Source organism: Mugil cephalus, chromosome 16 (assembly GCF_022458985.1).
Source record: "Mugil cephalus isolate CIBA_MC_2020 chromosome 16, CIBA_Mcephalus_1.1, whole genome shotgun sequence".
NCBI classification, from domain to species: Eukaryota; Metazoa; Chordata; class Actinopteri; order Mugiliformes; family Mugilidae; genus Mugil; species Mugil cephalus.
In genome coordinates this window covers 3,323,446-3,345,988 of record NC_061785.1, presented here as the reverse complement: position 1 = coordinate 3,345,988, position 22,543 = coordinate 3,323,446, and the positions used below count along the sequence as shown (strand labels likewise).

Below are 22,543 nucleotides of genomic sequence, written 5' to 3'. Positions count from 1 at the left end.
CGCCAATGCAGCGCTTGTGGAGCATGCGTTGTCCAGTTAAAGTCTGATTAAGGCGTATACATGGCAGAGGAAACTGATTCCCACTGTCATTATCTGGGTGTCTTAACTGGATAAAGAGAACTCTGATTTTAGTCAGAGTAACGTGCTTACATGCGCTTAAGTTGTCCAGTTAAAGTCAGATTGAGCCAATATATTTATTTATTTATTTTTTTATGTTGTTGACATGCATGTAAATATACTGACTGTCACTGATATGGACCAATATCAGCCGTCCCTGGGGGCCCCTGTTCCCTTTTAACATGTAAAATGCATGGCACGGTGTCTACGCTACACAGTAAATGTATGTCATCATAATTCTCTGCTCCATTAACCTTTATGCTCTAGCGACTGCTACAGACTAGTCGCTGAGTCAGTTTGTTCACTTCAGATGCTTTAAGCATCATGTCGATAACAACATGGCCGCCTCCTAGAAGACATTTGAGGGGTCCAGTGGGTCGTTGGTTCATCAAGTGTGTGGAAAGACTTCACATGTCAGTTGTGAAACAACACTTAAATGCTACTGCAATGCATCTGAACATGCTAATGCTAATATTAGCAGAGGAAGTCAGTAAGTAACAACTTCACCAAACATCCTGTGGTAACAGAGAGAAGGAGGCTGCATATCAGCTATTTGATGAAGTCATTAGAGCTTTAGATGCAGAGAAATACCCGCTACACTTTCCCATCTAACAACACACTGTGGTGCTGAGGTGCAGCCTGTTTTTATACAGGCTATACATATCTGCAGCTCACAGTATGTAGCACATAGCACATATTCAGGTCAACCACACAGATTTCATTACTTTCTACTGGGTTTTTATTAGTAACGTGTATCAGAGACTTCACTTTCATCACATAACAGTCGAAATCTGAAGTCGTGCAACACCCAGCGTCATGGCACAGCAGTGAAGTTGACAAACCAACTAGTCAACTGGTCCGTGCCACCCCTACCAGCTACTAAATATGTTCTGCCTCCTTGAATTATTAATTTCTGCTTTCACGCTGTCGGGACTATGCCATGCCACTATTAATCAAATCCAATCAAACCACAACCCTGTGGTTTTAATTCAACCAAATAACGGAGGTTTTGAGGGTTAAGTGATTCATAATTTCCAACAGTCCTTCAGTATTTTACTGCTTTCATTTCTCGACTGAAAGCCTAAAGATTAAACTCTGCTAGGAGTGTTTGAGACTTTATGTTCAAGTTACGCTCAGTCATGGGGTCTTTCTGAGCTATAATGTAATGCAGAATAATTTGAAATTGTCTGGTCAAAAAGCTTTCTGTGACATTTTAAAACATCGTTTAGACAGTTTAGACTTCTGCTGAGAAAATACTTTATTTTGATGATGAGTTATTAACCATTTGGTCCTAAGACTAAAAAGATATATAATGGGATTAAAAAGATCTCTGTGCCTTTCAAGTAGAGGGGAAAAGGTAAAGAAATAATAAAAAAAAAAAAGATCTGACCATTTTTCAGGTGGAGAGGCTTTTCTTAACAGAGTTACCAAATCAAATTCTTACACTCGGCAGTCTGCAATTTTGGCAGAAAGGACACGGTGGCAATAAAAAGGGCTGGAGCTGATCTATGGTGACTCCCGGAGAAAAAGCAAAGAAAGGAAAGCAATTGAGATTCAGCGGGGAGGAGGGAACGGGGGGTGGAGAGCTGAGCACTATTTACCTCTGCTGCCCCGAAGCGAGCCCGTGGGCACAACAGACGGATGATACCGCCAATGAACGGCGCCAGCACCGGCTTCTCTCAGCCACTTCAAATGAAATGTTCTCAAATCTGCTTGATTATCCCGTTCTCTCGAGACTATTTCCTGTTTATTAAAATATATTCCGTGGCATTGGAAAGATTCCTCTCTTTTAATCTTTTTATTTTTTTATTTTTCTCCCCCTTTTTTTTCAGATCGTATTTAGAGTAGGTTGAAAGTGAGGGCGGGAAACTCCCACTCAACCTTGTTCAGGGCGTTAATGGACTCTCTATTGGTGAGAAAAAAAAACACTTTTAAAATGCTCTTTCACAGAGGTTTAGTCACAGCTGCTGCACACCTGTACATGACACCTATCTATGTCAGAAGGTCAAAAACACAACGCATCCCAGGTGATCTCTCAATCCACGAGATCGTCCGGCTCCCGTAGCTAACAGCGCCGTGTGGGGAAACGAGAAAAAAAAAAAAAAGCAATTTCTGTGCTCATTGACTATGTATGAGCATCTGGTCAGTGTGGATGTGTGATCGCTGGGCTCCTCCTGAGAGCGCCTCGCTGTGTGTTCCTTCCCTCTGCACAAGGCAAACATGCCCGGGCCCACGGAGTCACGCTCCATACCCACATCTGCCTCCCTGGCTGGCATTAACTTTCGACTGACGTGACAATAATTCCAGAAACGAGAAACCTTTAAACTTTAAACATAGGTCACTCCAGAATTTGGGGAGTTAAAATTTGTGAATGCGTCTCTTTTAAAGGGAAGGAAGTCGTGATGGTACTGGTCCTTGTAATACAGCTGCATATTTTTACATAATCCTTCTTCTTTTTTTTTACCCCCCCACAAAAGGATTATAACCTACCCTTGAATATATTCACTTGGGTGTTGTTAAAAATTCAGTGGTGGAAACTAATTAGGTGCATTTAATCAATCCCTACTTAGGTGCTACGTTGAAATCCTTGCAGAGAAGCAATCGTTAAATTGTTGTCTAATAATATGTAAAAATATGACCACTAAAAACGCATGTCTACTGGTTGGTCTTAGTCAGGTTTACAGAAATGTTTTCAGAAAAATGTTTAAAAAAAAACAAAAAAACACCTCAATTATGTTTATTGGTGCATTAACGACGTTAATGGAGCTGGTTGCAACTAAGCTCTTCAACTGCTTTAGATATTTCTGAGTAGTTCAGTTCATGACATTAGCTGTGGCTGTGGTATTTATTTTTCATCAGTACAATACAATTAATACAGTGTAGGTTATGATGTTTTATATATATATATATATATATATATATATATATACATACATATATATTTATATACTGCGTGTTGTTGTCCATCATTAATATTGTCCACAAATGGGCTCCATATTTTCAGGAATAGGTTTTTGCATCCTGCCATACAACAATACTCAGGTAGGCTGTGGCATTTAAACCATGCTCAGTTTGTACCAAGAAAATATCCCCCCCATCATGACACCACCACCACCGGCCAGACCAGGCAACGTTTCTCCAATCTTCTATTGTCCAGTGTTGTTGAGCCTGTGTGAACTGTAGTCTCAGTTTCCTGTTCTTAGCTGACAGGAGTGGCCCCCGGTGTGGTCTTCTGCTGCTGTAGCTCATCTTCTTCAAGGTTGGACGTGTTGTGCGTTCAGAGATGGTATTCTGCATTCCTTGGTTGTAACCAGTGGTTATTTGAGTTACTGTTGCCTTTCTATCATCTCCAACCAGTCTGCCCATTCTCCTCTGACCTCTCACACCAACAACTGGATATTTTCTCTTTTTCAAACCATTCTTTGTGAACCGTAGAGATGGTTGTGTGTGACAATCCCAGTAGATCAGCTGTTTCACCAGACCATGTTCAAAGTCACTTAAATCCCCTTTCTTCCTCATTCTGATGCTTAGTTTGAACTTCAGCAAGTTGTCTTGATCACCAATACATGAATAAATACATCGAATTGCAGGGATGTGATTGACTGATCAGCTATTTGTGTTAACAAGCAATTGAACAGGTGTACCTAATAAAGTGGCAATTCCTGCCTTCGCCTTGTTTCACCTCATATGTATGCTCAGGTCGTTTTGGTTTTTGGACTACAGTTGTTTTTTTTTCCAGCTGCAGCACTTTCTGTTCCTATTTTGTGTCCTGCATTTGGGTCCTACCTTACAACTTGTTGGGCCTTGTCGTGATATTGTGTTTTACTACCTACCTAGTTGTTATCCTGTTTGGTTTTCTCTGTGTTTCCTGTTCATGAAAGTTTCTTACTTGTTACTTGTTTAGCTCTCCCTCGTGCCTCCAAAACAGTTGTGACTCATGCTGCTGCCATTAATCAGTGTCATGCTATGGGGTGGGGGGGTCTGGTCTGGTCTAGGTGGGTGCTACATGTCTAAGTAACATCCACAAGAATGAATGCCAGGTCCAAAAGTTTCACAGCAGAACACTGAACTGTCACAAGATGGTTTAAACATTATTCACTTCTCCTGTCAGTGGTCATAATATTGTGGCTGATCAGCGTATTGTCCCATCGTTCTCTTTGTCCCTTGTTTGTAGGTTTACCCCCCTGTTTAGTTACGCCTTTTGAGTTATACCTGTAGAGCTACCACCGTAGGACGCAGTGCTTTTTGTTACCTTGAGTAAGTCAGCATTAAACCTAATTATTTCATCCTTTCCTTGGCTTCCTCTCATGTTTGTTTGGATCCTGCCTCCTCACCACACTTCACAGAAGGCTTTCTCTCTACGTACGAAGGGCCATCAAATATCGGGCTAATCCGTTTCCCCGAGCACAATTTAATGACGGAGGAACGAGCAAAGCAGTTTTCCTTCACAGTTGAATCCATCATCATGCAGCATTATGTCCGTGTGAGGAATGGTCTGTGATTTATTCTTCCCCTCCTCATTCATCTGGGTTAATTTTATCTGGAGTTGGACAGAGGACATTTTGCACCATCAATGAGTTACATAATCAAATATGATATTTTTCACTGCTATTTCCCCCCCCCTTGCTCAACTAATTAGTCGCTGACGTCCTCCGATGTGCAATGATTTCCAAACCCTTCATCGCGAAATATTTTGTCTGGAGTTTCTTTTACTCTCCTGGAAATGACTCACGCTCACATTACAGGCTTTAATATTTAATGACTGTTGGTTTAACTGTCGCAGCAGGTGACACATGCTGATGCATTCTGCAGGCTGAAACAACACAAGCATTTTCTTTTTTTATGGAGCGGGGGAGAAAAGAATCCATACCTTCAGGCACAGTGGTGTTTTTTCAAAGAATTATTTATTATTTAGCAGTTGCAATATGAAGTTTTTATATACTTTATTGGCAATAATACATGTGTCCCCTGATGTCAGCAATCCCTGCATTCCCAAATATTTGCTTTAATTGTTAAATAAATCGGTTTGTGGTGAAACGAAATCGTTATTTCAAAATCCATCTGCGGTTGCATTAAGTCTCCAACGTGTTTCCAGCTGATGCAAGCACTGCACGGTCAGAAGTAAAAATTGTACAGTAGTAAACAACTCACATGTGCATTCATATAAACAAACAATATAAGTGATAGATAAATTAATGTAGGATATCAGCTTGTGTGTAAGGGATATTATCTTTTATATTTTTTTTGTTCTGTAACACAATTCCAGTTGATTGACCATACGCTAAACCCTGCCCCCCGTCTTAGACTTTTATTCATGCACATGTGCAGCCTCCAGCGGCATTGGTGGCTAATCAACTCCTTAAATTTCTGAATTTTCCATGAACAATGCATCCTTGAATTTGTAGGCAGAGGTAGACAAAAGGTTTCTCTAATACTGATTTTGCTAGCTGTTCATTAGCCCAGATAGCTAGGCTATTGTTAGCTGCACTCTACTGTTCAATTTTGCTTGTTCTACACCAGAGTTTTTTTTTTTTTTAAAACATGCACTAGATGGCTACATACATGACATTGTCCTAAGAGACTGAGGCTAAAGCTAATGGATTATATGATGGCATCCTCAAGAAATAATGCCCAGTTTCTGATCCAGAAATCTCGGAAACGTGCACTTGATTGCTACGTACATTAGATTGTGCTAAAAGACAGAGGCTATACGATAGCAGCCTCAACAGATAATGCCCGGGTTTGGCTGCTTAGCCACCTATTTGTATTTGTCAGTTTTCATTAATGACTGACCACCATTTTGACCCAAATTAATATTCTTTCAGGCAGGACGTAGCTGCTAGCGCAAACTGTGGTAGCTTCCAGGAACGGCCTCCATACGGCGCAGAAAGATTACACAGTGGATGCACTAGAACGCAGCTTTATATTTACCGTAGGTAGTTAATTATTGCTTCCTCCATAATTCATATGGGATGTGTATGCAAAATGTTTGGCATTAAACTTAAGGCCAACAGTTACCGAGTTAAAAACGGGGTAACTTAGCGTAGGTAATGCAAAGGCATCACAACTTGTGAATTCACAGAACATTTACAGTTTACAAGGTCGTGAGTACCACAAGAAAGGGTCCTTCATATACAAGTTTACTCATGAACACAATAAATTCAGACTGTGGGAAAAAACTATTGACGACACATCTTCACTTCCTCTAATTGGCCAAACTGACGCTATTTTCCGAGGATACAGGTGGCGACATCTTTTGACTTTTGAGCCGAAGTCTGATCAGTATTGTCTGAGAGTGAACAGACTCACTGGCATTTAATTAATACTGCACTTTTGACCTTTTTCCTACTCTCACCTTCCAACGGGACGGCTTCACGGATTGGTTGTCAGTGGTCAATCATCACAATGTCACACCCTTTTTCTTAACGTGTCAAATAACTTCTAACATGAACATAAATCTGCTTTATATAAACTACCTAAAATGAACCATCCACTAACAACATGGAGGGGGCGGGGTGTATATTACCTATGCTGCAGCCAGGCACCAGGCGGAGCTCCACATGCTTTGGTTTGACTTTTGAGGAGCTGTCATGAGGTCCACTCTTTCTACAGTCTATTGGTACACCATCTGTAGGAAGCGTTGGTTTGTTCTTCATGGCCTTGGCCTAAGTAGTGTTAGGTAGTTAGCAGGTTAGCAGGACCAGATAGCAACTGTTCTCTTATACCACCCTGCAGAACCCATTATAACACTGCAGCATGTAGGACCATCCCTTGTTATCTTTGTGAAGCAGTGACTTTACAGTTATGTTGGGGCGGTGGTTTAGCAAATGGTCAATGCAGGATAGTATTTTTTTTTTATAATTACCACTTTGGTGTCTTTAAAAAAACAAATATTCAATAGTTTGAGACAATGAGGGGGGCTCTGATGCAACTCTGAACAGAAATGAAAGAAACAAGTACTGGGACAGAAGTGTCAAAAGTCATGGGAGGAGGGGGCACAGATGGTGATCTATCAAAACTGACTCACAGTATAAGCGGATGGATGGCTTATTGGTGTTGTCCGTCTATTTGTGGCAATGGACAACTTAGCAGAGAGCCCCTAAGTCAATGTAAAATACTGGTCAGAAAAGTCATATCACAGTAGTCCTTGTGTATATATATATATATATATATATGCAATGCCCATCAAGCCTGATTCAGTTTTTTTGTAAGAGTTTTTAGTTCTGAAGATAGTCTGCAGGAGTCAGCGGTCAGCGTTCATTCGGCGCAGTTTTGGGGGAAGATTGTCTTCCGGCCGACTTCCTACCAGAGGGATCTGGACCGGTGCTGGGGTCGGAGCAGCGATGGCGCTAATGGCTCCTGGCAGTCTATGTTTCTCCAGCTCACCCTCCTCTGCATCTCCATCCAAGGACAACAGCTGGACCTGCTCCTCTGGCTGCACGTGCCTCACAACCGGGATGGAGCTGGATCTTAGCCTCTGAATGCTGAGCGGTAGGTCTCCCGTGCTGGAGGCCTTACCTCCGGGCAAGGCTGGCCCTGTCTTCAGCCCCCTCAGTAGGTACTCCTCCTTGGTGGAGCTCATGCGCTGGAGCTTCCTGGGAAGCCTGGAAGCATGATCCTCTACGTGGTCTGCATAGTCCGCTGAAAGCAGCCGTTCCCTGCGGCCCCCGCGGCCACCGTTGCCCAGCAGAGGGGAGGAGGGAGTGGGTGCAACAGGTAGAGGGTTAGGCGAAGTCAGGGAAGATTTCTCCTCCTGCTCTTTGACGCTGTAGGGAGGCGTAGGAACCTCGAATGTGTTGTGAAACTGGGAGTAATCGACTCTGAAGAAGCCCTCTTCTAGTGACATGACAGGGAGGAAACGATGGCCCCACAAGACTTCATCCTCGGTGTAGGACGTCCTTGCCTGGCAAGTCATACCTACGATGTTGAGAGGAGACAGAGAAGAGGAATAGTTCAAGGCAAACTAACTTTACAAGGACTTAAAAATGGACACACATTCATAAGAGAGGCAGAGAAGAGAAGAGGTGCATAGCCATAGGGGGAAAAAAGGGGACGATGAATAATTAACAACCATGAAATTAAACATTCTGTTAAATATCTGAGTTTATATTACCGACGCCACAGGGTAAATGAAGATGAAACAAACGTTTAAGAACAGGAACGCTGATTCAAAGTTCTGCTCTCACCAGTGGTCTCCACGATGCCCTCCAGGATAACGACAATCTCAAACTGCTCGTTCATGAGCGAGCGCTGCGACAGATCGAAGAACGGGCTCTTGGAGTTGATCTCGTGGCAGATGGTGAGAGGCGACACCAGGAAAAGCTGGTCCGCCCCCGTCCCAAAACCTACGTCCAGCTCACACTGGTCCAGGGGCAGGAACTCTCCCTCTGGAGTCTGACGAGACTGGAAATGGAAAACAATGACTGTAGTAAATAATAATAATGCTAATAATTAGAGTAATGGTTCTGGATCCTCTTTAAACTCTCTCCTCCACAATGAGGGAAGTATAATATGCATTTTATTAGCACATTATTGTGTATATGTATAGGTACATAATGTAAAATTCTTAAACTTTCATGTCATGGAATTATTCAGGATTCCTTCACTTTCTTTTCTTCAGATTATTAGTTAAGAAGACAATATGCTCGACAGCGGCAAAAAACAATTTCCTTGGCTTGGATCAGTTGCCAGGCAACCAACAAAGAGCCAGCAAGTTTCCAGTCCTAGCTATGGCAACCGTCGTCTGGCTGCAGCTTCATGTTTACCGTGCAGATATTAAAGCGTTACCAGTCTATCTAGTCTAACTCTTTCGAAGCAAACAAAAGTATAAGTACGACTGCATGCGATACATCTGACACGAGGAGATGCTCCTGACGAACAAGAGAGTGGGTAGTGGATAAAATCTTGACATCTTTATCCACATGGCTATGACAAGTTCAAATCAACAAGGCCATTTTGACAGACATCCAGATTTTATCTCTGTTCCACCACTTGCTCCCAAACTCTTTACAACTACTGCACATGCACAGTCGACTGTTATGTGATGAAAATCAACACATTGAAGTCTGTGGTGACTTCTCTAATAAAAACACAGCAGAAAGTGTTGAACCTGAATATATAGGCTGAGAACAGACATCTCATGTGTTACATACTGTGAGCTGCAGATATGTATAGCTTGTATAAAAACAGGCTGCACCATCAGTAGCATTTAATAGCACTCAGTGCACAGTGTGTGTTAGATGACATAGTGTAGCAGGTATTTCTCTGAAGCTAAAGACTCAGGACGTTTGGTGAAGTTGTTACTGACTGATGTCCAGAGGATGTGCACCGTTGCTAACCTCTGCTAGCGTCAGCCTTGGGATGTCTTTTCAAATGCATCACAGTAGTACTTTAGTTGTATTTAAAGACTGACATGTCACAGTAGAATGGGCTTCATCCGTCTTCTAGGAGGCGGCCATGTTGTTACTGTCACTCCATCTAGTCGACACGATGCTTAAAGTCAACAAACTGGCATGGCGCCATATGAAATGGGACATTTGGGAGGTGAGTTGAAGGAGGTAGGGAGGTGTTTTTTAGTGCTTTAAAGCAGGTCGAGCAAGGTCTGTAATCTCTGTTTGAGGATTACTTTTATCTGTCCTATTTATAGAGGAAGGGGATGATGATGATAAAGAAGAAGGGCACATTATCTTCGGTCTCCAACCCACACATACTTCTGAAACAAGTATGCAAGGGAAACCTTCTGTAAGGTTGAATCCCAACAATATTTCCGAGGGAAGAGAAAGGGCCCAGCCTACATAGGCTCACAAGACACTACACAGTATATGTTAAACAATTCAAAGATCGCAAGAAATATTATGCATCCATGAGCTCATACAGCTAAATAAAGGATACAAACAAATCTTCCAAAATACACAAAAACAATAATAGAGATTGTGTTCTGTTTTCTGTCATAATGCCCATGCCTTTTCAATAAATCTGGCTAAAACATAAGTCTCCTCCTCGAAGAACCAACTCAACATCCAAAATAAATCGGGATTCATCCCCTGAACTTTTTCATACAAGGACGTCTTCAGTTTGTCGCATAATGGGAACTGAAACACAAGGACGCCTAAAATATTCTGTTGCATTTTTGCTCAGGGATGACAGATATAAATGGTATTAACACAAAAAAGATGAGAAAATGGTTTTTTAAATAACGATTATTTTATGTTTTGGTGAAACCAAGGTTAGTAACAGCAGAAAAAACATATGATATCTCTAAATGGGCTGATTTATTACAGCCCCCATTCAGCGGCGTTAGCATTAACCAGGTAGATTACTGGATCTCTAACCCATTTTCCTCAAGTCTTCAGAGGAAAAGTTGGAAGTTAAGGGACTGAAATCGCAACAAACAATGTTAAAATAACTCGTAAGCTTCGTGATTCCTGAGTGTGGCCAAATTCACTTTTCTGTTTTCCGTGTCTGCTTTGTGGAGGAGAAACATTTGTTATTATGATGACATTATCTTCTACTGTCACAGGTTCATTCAATTAATTGAGATGTTGACATTTTTCTTTGATTTGGGTCCCATCTTGTCATTAAAGGGTCCTGAACCCAGACCAGTTGATGAACTATGATGTAGAGTGCTAAAAATTATAATGTACCTGTAAGTGATATAACTGTGCTTTTGCTGTGTTAACTGTTTAATCAGTGTTATGCATTTGTTAGCCCACCCACCAAATTTCACCACCGGCCGCCGCTGTTCTTGCCATATAGTTATAGACTGGTGAAAGCAACGATGCTAGAATGGTCTACATGCAGCATGAAGGCAAAAACAAAAGAGTAAAAACCCATCTCTGCCGCTAAGCCCTCAATCTGCACGCACTCTCTGCAGAGGCCTGGCCTTCAAAGACACGTATCATTAGATCGCAGAGAAGACACAAGCACTTCATAAACCGAACCTAATCACATAAAGCGCTCCTTTAGGTGTTAAATTAAAAAAAAAGGGATTAAGGAGGAGGCTGCGATGTTTTCAGTTAAGTACTTCTCCCCTTCGCCAAATGTCAAACTTGCGTGCAGCGACGTCTCCGAGGCCCCTTGAGTGAGAAGCCATTTGGTCCGCAGATGGCAAACAGACTGTCATTTGTATTCACAGTGATGCTGTGGACAGAACGGTGTTGACATTTCACAGGAAGACGTCCGTGCCCACAGATCCCTGGCTCGCCTTCTACGGGGAAACTGTCACCCATCGTGATGCATCAGTGACGGGCGCTCAGAGAGGCAGAGAGCGAGCCTATGGTACATGTCCACTGAAGTTAATATAAGCACGAATTACATGAGTGAGAACAACAGCTGTGGGAAGATACACAGCAACTTGAATTTCGCAAAATGCTATTATATAATTTCGGCCTTAAATGAGGCCCAGTGTCACCCTCCTTCTACATAATGAGCTGGCCAATCACATACGAGCATAAATTTCTCCTCATAATCTTTGCAAACAAAAACAAGGTAATCAGAGCTGTGATATTTCCAGATCTTTGAGTGTAACTCACAGATTTAGGGGGTGCACCGTCAGGCCCCTCCCTTTAAAACCAATTCTGTTGTAATAAATGAATAAATGGCAAACATCTGGCTTATTCTGCAATGACAACCATGAACCTGATTAACTTTAAATGACTTCTCTTAAAGTACAATAAATAAAACTGACACTTAAACAAATCGAAGTTGGGATGTAAAATGTAAATAAAAACAACGACTTTCAAATTGTTCTGAACCTATATTCAATTAAATAGACTAGAAACTCAAGTTAATTAATGTTTGCGCTGTTTTTTGTTTGTTTTTCCAAATATTCACTCACTTTTACCCTGATTCCTGCAGCGCCGACTTCTCTCGTGAAATACTACATTTATATTTATTGTGCAGAAGTCGTGTTTTGAGGGATCAAACTTGGTGATTGGCAGCAAATAAGCTTCATTGATATGATTATTAATCAATAAAATAAGATTATTAATGACTTAGGAAGGTAATTATGAAGTGTGGCCGTCAAAGTAAAACAGTAAATGCCACAAATTATTGCACCTGCAGATTTCCAGGGCCCAACATTAGCATACCGCTTGATAAATTTGCTCCTTCCGATCAGGATTCTTTGTAATTTGTAGATAAGGGTTGCGAGCGATAAAAAGGCCACAGTGAAAACTACGAGAGGTCACTGATACCAAACTCACTCCAGCTGTACAACAACAACTCATCTTTCTGTACCAGATAACTCAACGTTATCAGTGTTAACGCACATTATTGCACCTTATTAATCCTTCCTGTGTATAATACAGGATATTTACTTCTGTATGTATTTTTTGTACATTTGTTCACATGTAATTTTTTTTCTGCTCTATTTTTGCTTTTATCTTATTTATTTTACCTTTCTCTTTACTTGTGGTTCTCAAGACAGGTTTTTTTTTATTATGTGCAACTGAGCTACTGTGACCAAGCAGTTTCCCTTCTGGATGAATAAAGTCTTTTCTAAGTCTAAGTCTAACTGGACGTGTAGAGTTTCTTGAAAGACCAGTGAGGCCTTTGGGCTTTAAACAGGAACCCATCGGAGGGAGTTTCTGATGGTCAGCAGCATCTTCAAGAAACTCTACAAGTCCAGTTATCTCTGTTTCAGCTTGTTTCTTGATGTGACTCCAGAAGCAAAGCAGTGTTATCAGAAATCACACAAACATTATCACTTTTGTATTTAATGCTAACGTCCATAATAATCTTTTCTCGCAAATCGTTTCCTCTGCCCTCTATAAATAGGAAGACTGCATTACATCCTTTTTCTTATTTATTTATTTATAGTAATCCATTAATTTAGACTAAACTGAGTAAATTGTCTTTGAGATTCTGTAAGCAGGTGTCTCATCAAGATCTGAGACGTTCTGAAAGGGAAGCAGCTGATTTTAAGGCAAACGAGGAGAAAACCTGCTCAGACACTGAACGGTTTCAACAGGATGGAAAGTCATGTGTGTCGTCTTAGTGCTGCTGAACGGTCGGTGCCACAAGGGGGAAACTAATGGCCTTTGGAAGAGGCTGTGATATAGAGGAGGCCAGGCCACCTGAGAGTCAGGTTGAGCAAAAACAGACGCGATCCCCGGTGACTCACTTTCCTCCTCAGGGACGAAGATGGAAGAATGGAAATGGAAATGTATTTTATTTATGCAGCATCCCACAGATGAACCAAACTTACGATTTACAAGATAAGTACATGAGTAAAGATACATAAAAACAATAAATAAGAGAATAAAAAGATAAAATAAAATAGTACAAAACAAGATGAAATAAGTGTCACCACACTGAGTATTAAAAGACATTCTAATTTAAAAAACAAAATAAAAAATAAAATAAAATATAATAAATAAGTGTCACCACACTGAGTATTAAAAGACATTCTAATTTAAAAAATAAAATAAAAAATAAAATAAAATATAATAAATATGTGTCAACACACTAAGTATTAAAAGCCATTTTTTAAAAAAAAAAAAATAAAATAAAATAAAATAGTAAAATAAAATAAAATAAGTGTCACCATGCTACAAAGTATTAAAAGCCATTCTAATTAAAATAAAATAAAATAAAATAAAATATAATAAAATATGTGTCAACACACTACTGAGTATTAAAAGGTATTTTAAATAAAAATAAACGAAATAAAATAAAACAAAATAAAGTGTCACCACACTACTATAATATTAAAAGTCATTCTGAATAAAATAAATAAAATCAAAAGAGTGTCATGGCACCACTGAGTATTAAAAGCCATTCTAAATAAATAGGTTGTATGTGTGGGTTTGAAGAGGCCCAGGTCAGGGACAGAAGTATCAGTGAAGAAACCTAAACAGTGACACTGAAAGCTGAAACGAAGCCAAATGTGTCCATGTCCATCTCTGTGAGCTCGGAGCGTCTTCCACTCCCATCCTCTGCAGAGTGACATCGAAGCTAATTCAACATGTCTCTCCTCGTCGTCTCTTTCTCCTGGTTTTGCTGCTTGTCCTTCAGAGTTAAAGCCGAGGCAGACGTGACGAGTCGGGCTGACATGCCTCCTGCCTGAACCTTATCACTTATCTCCTGCTGTGGACCGACCCACTGAGACGAGCTTCTGTTGACACTGACGAGCACCACCCAGCTGTCACTCTCTCCCTCTGCAGCAGATTCTTCTTCAGTCTTTTCCCACGTTGCTGTTTGCTGCTTTGTTCTCCTTTGTCTGAATGCTTTATTTATTTATTTATTTTTGCACCGCATGCATGCACTCCTCCGTGAAACCAGCTGCCAACATTGTTTGTCTTTTTTTTTTTTAATCATATTCCTCCAGTTCCACAGGGGTCAAGGTACCTCTGCATTCTACTGATTTATTAATGAATGTCCTATTAATATTAATAGAAAGATTCAAGGACTTGTGTCTTTTAAAGTCAATATGCATTATGGATACACCGTCGACTGTGCAGCCATGACGGGAAAAGGTGTTACTGTAAACAACTGAATGTGTTAATCTATTCGCTATGAAAAATACGTAAAATAATTCAATTCAAAATATTGAATGGCAAGTCTCTGTATTCCAGGAAGTCTTAATGGAAACTGAGTAGGATTATAAATTCATAGCGCCACATAGTGGAAGGAAAATACCTCCTACCTACTACATCTGTTCTATATTAAACTCAGCCTAGTGCTATTTATAAATATACATTATTATTATCATTTTGCATTTAATATTAAGCTACATTAAATTTAATATTAAGCTATTCCCCTTTAATGTGTATTTAAATACATTGAAATCTGTGGGGGAAAATTAAAAATATATATAATAAATGTCTAATCAACCAAATATTTTGTGACCTCCTCCTGCAGTACCTCCATGCGCCTCTAGGGGTCACGGACCATTATTTCCACATTAATAGAGTTAGCGTAAGTGTCACATGTAGCTTTGTAACAGCTCAAAATACAAATTGTTCCTTATATCCTGTACATATAAGGGTTCGTACAGACTAGTGAACTAGTCAGGTAATAGAAAATAACAACATGGACGCCTCCTAGAAGACATATGAGGAGTCCAGTGGGTCCTTGGGTCATCGTGTGTGTGGAAAACATGAAATCATGGTAATGTTACGACTACTCTGGCTGAGTAATAAACTGATGTGAGTTTTATGTGAATACTTTCAGGTCAAGCGTTTAAGATGGTTGTGCTTGCTTTTTAATTAATGACAGTCGTTTGGTTGTTGGCCAATGATTCCTATTCATTCCCTGCCTGGCTACTAGCATGTTAGCATCCTGTTTCTGTGGTGGACTGATGGTGCGTTCCATTTGTAGTGTAGAAGTCAGAATTTTTACCACTTTCTACTCAGAAAGTTGTAGAATCCTCACTACCTCCAAGTTGAGTTACCAAGATGGCCGCCCTGTGTGCAAACAGTAATTAGAAGCTTCTGTAATATTCCATTTATTAGCTCTTATGATTAGTTTTTGTTGCATTAAACCAGTCGTACAGACAGTATTTATCCACATACGTATATTGAAAAGCTGTTACAGTGTAAGTTTTTCATGTGTTATTTGGGAACTACAAGCCCATGACGCGCTACCAACGGCTAAAAACAATAGCCTGGTGAAACCAAAACAGAGCCAAACACCACTGTGGCAAACTGGGATTAGTAGTGTATTGTTTCTACATTTAAATTAAACAATTAAAACTTTTGAATATTTTTATAAATTTCTGCCACGTGTGGTCTTGTAGAAACTGGTCCAAGTTATCTGTTCATTTACAATTTGTGTAAGGTAAATAGCCTAAATTTAGCTTAATTCAGTATAGCAATAATATTAGTTAATATCAACATTTTTTATTATTATTATTATGTTCATTTTCTAGGTTATAGGCGCTGAAATAGAAAATAGACGGAGCCACTTTAGGATTTAGTCTGTTGTGAACAACCAGCTTGTCTGACTCAAATGATTTCTCCTCAGTGTTGTCTTCCTCCATAAAATGCTCACTGCCCCCCTGGTATCGGTGCCATCGCTATCCATCTTTCTCTGGCTCTCCCTCTTCCATCTGTCACCATCTACCTCTATGGGACTCTCCGAGCTAATCAACCCAATGTCATGCTAAAAAACATATCACAGACACAGTATTTTCTCCTTATATGCTAAAATTATATATTTTTAAGATAATAGTGGAACCCCGTCTATGACTGTTAACTTGACTTAGTTTTTTAGCAGCTTATTCTGCTTCATTTAGACCTGTTGTCCTCAAAAGTGGACGCTTTAGTTTGCCATATAGTGGTAGCAAAGGGTCAATACAATAGTCGGTGTAAAAACATGATAGTGCTCATTTCAGTGAATTCCTTCTGCAGGGACAAAGCCACTGTAACTTCTTTATTTATGCTTATTAACTTTTCTGGTTTGATATGATGCACACATTTAACAAAATCTATCGATTTCATTGCTTTTGCTCAACCACATGTTATATGGTCTTACACAGTGGTGACTTTCTTATAATAGATAGTGAAATAATCCCCATGTCCACACATGAAGACATTTTCTTTCTTTTTTTTTCAAAAACTACTTCCTGTTCAAAGATGATGCTCAGAAATTAAAAATGTATCACAAACAAAATCGTGGGTCTCAGGAGGTTAGATACAACTAAAGAACTGCTGCAATGCATCTGAAAAAACATGCTAACGCTAGCAGAGGAACGGTCAAAATCCTCTGGATATCAGTCAGCAACAACTTCCCCAAACGTCCTGAGGTAACAGAGAGAAAGAGGCTGCACATCAGCTTTAGAGCTAAATACCTACTACACTATCCCATCTAACAACACTCTGTGGAGTATTATTAAATGCTACTGATGGTGCTGACATGCTGCCTGTTTTTATACAGACTATACGCAGTTGCAGACGTCATCAGAGACTAGCTATGTTAATTGGAGACACTTGTAAGCTGAAAAAAAGGGAGACAACGGCAATCAGTACAGAGAGTGGAGAAGAACAGAATGAGTGCAAATACCCCTAAAAATAGTTTAAAGAAGTCATATATCTGCCAAGGACTGAAAAAGAAAAGCAGATAGGAACATAGCGCTTGAGGAACACTTAATTTGATTTTGCATGAACTTCGAGGAGGGAACATTAGATTTATGGACGGGGAAATTTTGAAGAACATTGAAATTGTTTTGTTTGTACTGTTGGGACATTTGGGATCATTACCAGTAGGATTTAATTTATGTTATTGATTGATGACATGGAGAAATTTTTTAGAGAAAAGTGTTTTGCTGTTGTAAATCAGGTCGTTAAGAGTTTAGTGGGTTTCGGTTGCCCTGAAATTCGGGTTAATTAAAAAACAAAAGGCACATAACTAACTTTTTTGCCTTCATTTCTCTTCTAGCGGAACTGTTGTTATTTCCTTCAGGCCTTTAAAATCTTTTCACTACCCTGAGATTTTATATGTGCGCCCAGTTAAATTAAATTATTTTACACATTTTTGGCTTTTAGTTACGCTACAACGTGTTTAAACCCAGGGGGCACAGACTCGTTTTGAAACTCAAAGAGGTTGCACACCTGAGCGGGTTATTCAGACTCTTTTTGATCAAAGGAGACAGGAAAGAAATTAAGGGTTGGGTGTTTTTTTCTTCTTCTATTTTGTGGGTTTCTAGACACACTGGGACACGGTTTAAACAGTTTTGGAAAATTACTAGATGTTGTACGTTTTCTCAGAGCAGTGCTGACTTCTCATTTTTAACTATCCGAAACAGAAATACCACAAACATTCTGCGTGATCACTGAGAAAGTTGTACTGCAGAACTTACACTGGTAAAATTTACACAGGCAAACAACCCAGCATCATATACACTCTTTGTTAGGTACCTGTGCAATTGCTTGTTAACACAAATATCTAATCAGTCAATCACATGGCTGCAATTCAATGCATTTATTCATGTAGAGGTGATCAAGACAACTTGCTGAAGTTCAAACCGAGCATCAGAATGAGGAAGAAAGAGGATTTAAGTGACTTTGAACGTGGTGTGACTCAGAAACTACTGATCTACTGGGGTTTTCGCTCACAACCATCTCTAGGATTTACAGAGAATGGTCCAAAAAAGAGGAAACATCCAGTGAGTTGTTGATGTGAGAGGTCAGAGGAGAATGGGCAGACTGGTTGGAGGTGATAGAAAGGCAACAGTAACTCAAATAACCACTGGTTCCAACCAAGGAATGCAGAATACCATCTCTGAACGCACAACAACACGTCCAACCTTGAAGAAGATGGGCTACAGCAGCAGAAGACCACACCGGGGGCCACTGGTTAAATATAATGTTGATGACTAATAGACACACATTATCAGTGCCAATATTTAGAAGATTTCCTGTCACTGTCTCTGCTTCCAGCTGCGAACGAAAGAAAGTCAGAGGCCACGTGCAACTTCACTTTCTACCAAAATCCGACGTATCCAGGTCCCTCCAGAATTTACAGCCCGCGCTTGTTCCAGACTCTCAGTAATCAATTACTGCTGCCACGTCACAGTGCGTTTACACAGCTCCATCACTGGGATTTACGGCGACATGCCTCATTTCTCCAATCGGCTCCAGCGCATCGGACGGTGACCTTGAGCTGCGCGGTGCCGGAACGGTGCCGGAGCCATGTGCAGGTGTAGCGCCGAGAGACGATGCACAGTCGATTTACTCTATAAACGCTCTACACTGCACAGTCTGACGCTGCGACGGCGAGGCTTTAAAAAGCGTCAGTGCAGCAACATCTGCTTCCAGGTATTATCTCAATGTCAAACAAGAGACACGCAAACACACAAGATGAAACCGTGATGCTGAACATCTGACCTTCTTCAAGCATATGAGCAGTTTACGCTTAAAACAGCAGTTTAATAGTAGGACTGATCAGGCATAACATTATGACCACCTTCCGAATATTGTCTAGGTCTCCACGGAGAATGGACATGGGCCTTCTTCTGAGTGGATACTGTGGTGTCTGGAAACACTATCTTGTTAGTGGGGGGGTCTTTGAGAGGAGGGTCCTCTGTGGATCATCCCACAGATACTTGATCAGTTTTGGATCTAGTGAATTTGGAGGCCAGGTCAGCACCTTGTGATGTTCTTCATGTCTTTTTTTAAAGTGCTGAATTCTGCTGCCGTCATTGATATGGGGTGGGGGGTGCCTGGTCTGGTCTAAGCGGGTGCTACATGCCTAATGAATTCCAGGTCCAAAAGTTTCCCAGCAGAACACTGAATCGTCACAAGATGGTTTAAATGTGATTTATCAACCCTGTCAGTGGTCATAATGTGACTGATCTGTGTATACAGACTCAGACGGACTTTAATGACCCACAAGGGAAATTAATTCGTCATAGTAGCTTACTTGCTACAAAAAGAAAACCAAGGATTGTTTAAATAAAAAACACAAGCACAAGAGATAAAAATGTTGCCACACTTTTATATCAGGCAATGACCACGTTGCACTAAAAGAGGTTATTTCCCCAAAAAAGCAGAGAAAAGCAAAGACTGAACGAACGCGCTGTTTGGTTTCTGCTTTGAACGCTACAAATCAGAGCTGATTATTGGATGAATTTCCTCTAGTTATACTCGGTTTATGTATCAGAACCAGAACATTACGTTAAAACATCTATACACAGCTGTGTGTGCTAACAGCCTTTATTCTGCTGATGCCCACTGCAAGAGGTCAAAACATTACAGCGTGTCCCGTTGGTGTTTATCTTGCCACTTTAATTCCTCATTACAAACGGAACAGAAGGGATTACAGACTATTACGGAGCGTTAAACTGTCTGAAACGAACTATGGCTGCTCCCCCTCTGTGCAGGGGGAGGGGTGGGGGGAGAAAAGTTGCTGACGTGGCATTTTTATGATGAGGATTTAGTGCCCCGAGTCCTCCGCGGCTCTTTGTTGATTAAGCCCAATCAAGACACACACGCTTTCCTCTCTTTCTGTTAGCTGAAGAACAAATGACCGAGGAAATAAATATAAAAATCAATATCGAATGACTTTAAAAGGACAGCAGGAACCTGGATAAAACCAGCCCCACTAACGCTCTGGGGACTCGAGGTTCAGAGATAAACAGAGATCATCTCGCCGCTGCAGAGAGAAGGCAAAAGGAAACTTCTTTAGGTCTCCAGAGGGAAGCACGTCTGAATCCACGCGGCGTGATGAAATGTTGTGCATGCACTATTCAGCAGCTGACAAAGGAGTAGAACAGAGAGGTATCAGCTGTAAATTCTGCAGTGGAGGAAACAGGGGAAGGGGTCTCTTCTATCCTCGGTTGTTTCATCACTGAGGACAGAACATCTACGGAGCAGCTCCCAGCGCTTCAGATTAACATAGAAAAGAGTGATTTAATGTCATTTTGTTCCACTAAGTACAAGAATTGGTTCATTTGATCTTTTAATCGATAGGCATAGATCCCACGCCTGTTGTCCCCCAGGGGCCCATCCATCTCATCTGTGGACATGCTGAAGCAGAGGCTGAACTTAGATATACAGCCCACTGACAACATATTCTGCTGACTGAGGAGGAGGAGGAGGAGGAGGAGGAGGAGGATGGGATGGATGGGATGGGGTGGGGGGCTGCTTGAGAAGACCCTGACTCTATCACACTCAGCAGCTGAGGAATGAAGAAGATGCACAAGGTTACGGTGTGGAAAGTGTGAAGCTTCACGCGGGGTGTAAACGGCCACTCATTATAATACATATCTCATGAGGGAGTGTTGAATATTGAATACAGCCCCGGAGGAATGCAGTCAAAGCTGGAGATGAGTAAATGCAATGCTTGAGAAAGAAACCATAACTGACTGTAACCTTCCTCTGCTAGTTTAAAACACTTAGTTATGCTACATTTTCATAGGTTTTTCTGTTTGTAGTTTATTCTCTCTCCAACTGTCACTTCATGGGAGCAACAGCAACTAAATCATTTCCATGCAGGATTAATGAAACATCCTGATTGTGATGCTCAGCTGCCGTACTCGGTTCCTCGGAGCCTACCTTGATGAGTTTGCACCTGATCTGCGCGGACACCATGTGGCTGTTGCGCAGGTTCCCCACTCGGAACATGAGGCACAGCTTCCCGTCCCGCTGCGAAATGACCGCGTCCTGGCTGAACATCAGCGTCTCCGCGCGCTTCTTCGGCTGCGACATCTTGATGAACATGCAGCCGATGAGGAAGGCGTCCACGATGGAGCCCAGCAGCGACTGGAAGAGGAAGAGGATGATGCCCTCCGGACACTTCTCCGTGATGTAGCGGTAGCCGTAGCCGATGGTCGCCTCCGTCTCGATGAAAAACAGGAACGCGGAGGGAAAGTTGTACACGTTGGCGACGCACGGGGTGTAGGACGCGTCGTGGCCGCCGTGGCTCAGGTCGCCGCGGATGTACGCGATCACCCACCACATTGAAGCCATGACCAGCCACGCGACTGTGTAAGTTAGGATGAAGATGAGCAGGTTCCACCTCCACTTGAGGTCCACCAGCGTGGTGAAGAGGTCGGAGATGTACCTGCTGGTCTCCCCGCCAAGGTTACCGTGCTGGACGTTGCAGCGGCCGTTCTTCTCCACGAACCGCTGCCTTTTTCTTTTTACCGGTGCGGAGAAAGTCATGCTCCGGTTGGTGTTCACCACCTGGTAGTCCTCGCCAAATTTCCTCCGTATGGCTGACATTGTATCAGTCACTCACTTGTGACAGAAGGCGTGCAGAATCAGAGTCTTTGCGCAAGTTTTGGTACCCCCCCTGTCCAAAACCACGCATTCAGCGCGCCACTCGCATCCCGCGAGATGGAGACGCGCCTCTCTCCTGTAAATTAATCGTAAGTGAGCAGAGATTCTGCGCAATACATGATCCGGTCAGTGTCGGAGCTTTACGCAAAGGTGTCTCCTCCAAGTGCCAACTTTTTTTTGATCAGGTCTTATCCATGTAGTGGGGGAGAAAAAATAAACGTTCAAAAATGTTCCAAAGCTACTTTAAAATAGGCGGAAAGGTGGTGTCCTTGGTGGATCCACTGCTGCGTCCCGCTATGATAAACATCTGAGTGTGAGTGCAGCGGGCTACTGTGCGCACTTGCGCCTGAGGGAACGCGCTCTGGAAGGAGTGACTTCAGATTGAAGACTGTAGAGGAGCTGCAGCGCAGGGGAGGCACATTTCACTTTCACAGCAGGGTGGAGGAGCATGATGCGGGGATACGGGGGGAGGTGGGGGGGGGGGGGGGGGGGGGGGGGGGGGGGGGGGGGGGGGGGGGGGGCTTCGCCTATAAGGCGAAGCACTCTGACCTTACAAATCCTTCAGCTGTTTGAGTAATTATATGTATATTTTTAACATACTGCTTTGAAATCACTTTCTTTTAGCCTAATTATCAATAAGTCTGGCACAAAGAAAACCCTGCACTGTAACACTGGGTTATAATGAGCACCCAGGCTGTGTATTG

At 41.7% G+C, this 22,543-nt stretch overlaps 1 protein-coding gene across 1 annotated transcript; it reads right to left on the bottom strand.

Annotated features, from left to right (window-relative positions):
- Positions 1-5,002: 5,002 nt before the first annotated feature.
- On the bottom strand, positions 5,003-22,246 carry LOC125022681 (G protein-activated inward rectifier potassium channel 1-like). The gene is made up of 3 exons (XM_047609540.1): positions 21,114-22,246; positions 8,304-8,520; positions 5,003-8,034 (listed from the first exon to the last, which is right to left on the bottom strand). The coding sequence occupies exons 1-3, from the start codon at positions 21,780-21,782 to the stop codon at positions 7,361-7,363; spliced, it is 1,560 nt and encodes a 519-aa protein (XP_047465496.1). The 5' UTR covers positions 21,783-22,246; the 3' UTR covers positions 5,003-7,360.
- Between the last annotated feature and the right edge of the window lie 297 nt (positions 22,247-22,543).

Excerpts from the sequence above, each read along its gene's own strand:
- LOC125022681 (XM_047609540.1), bottom strand. The coding sequence starts at position 21,782 with ATGTCAGCCATACGGAGGAAATTTGGCGAGGACTACCAGGTGGTGAAC. Across the intron at positions 8,521-21,113 it reads TCAGGTGCAAACTCATCAAG|TCTCGTCAGACTCCAGAGGG; the intron begins GTAGGCTCCGAG and ends TTCCATTTCCAG. Across the intron at positions 8,035-8,303 it reads GGGCATCGTGGAGACCACTG|GTATGACTTGCCAGGCAAGG; the intron begins GTGAGAGCAGAA and ends TCAACATCGTAG.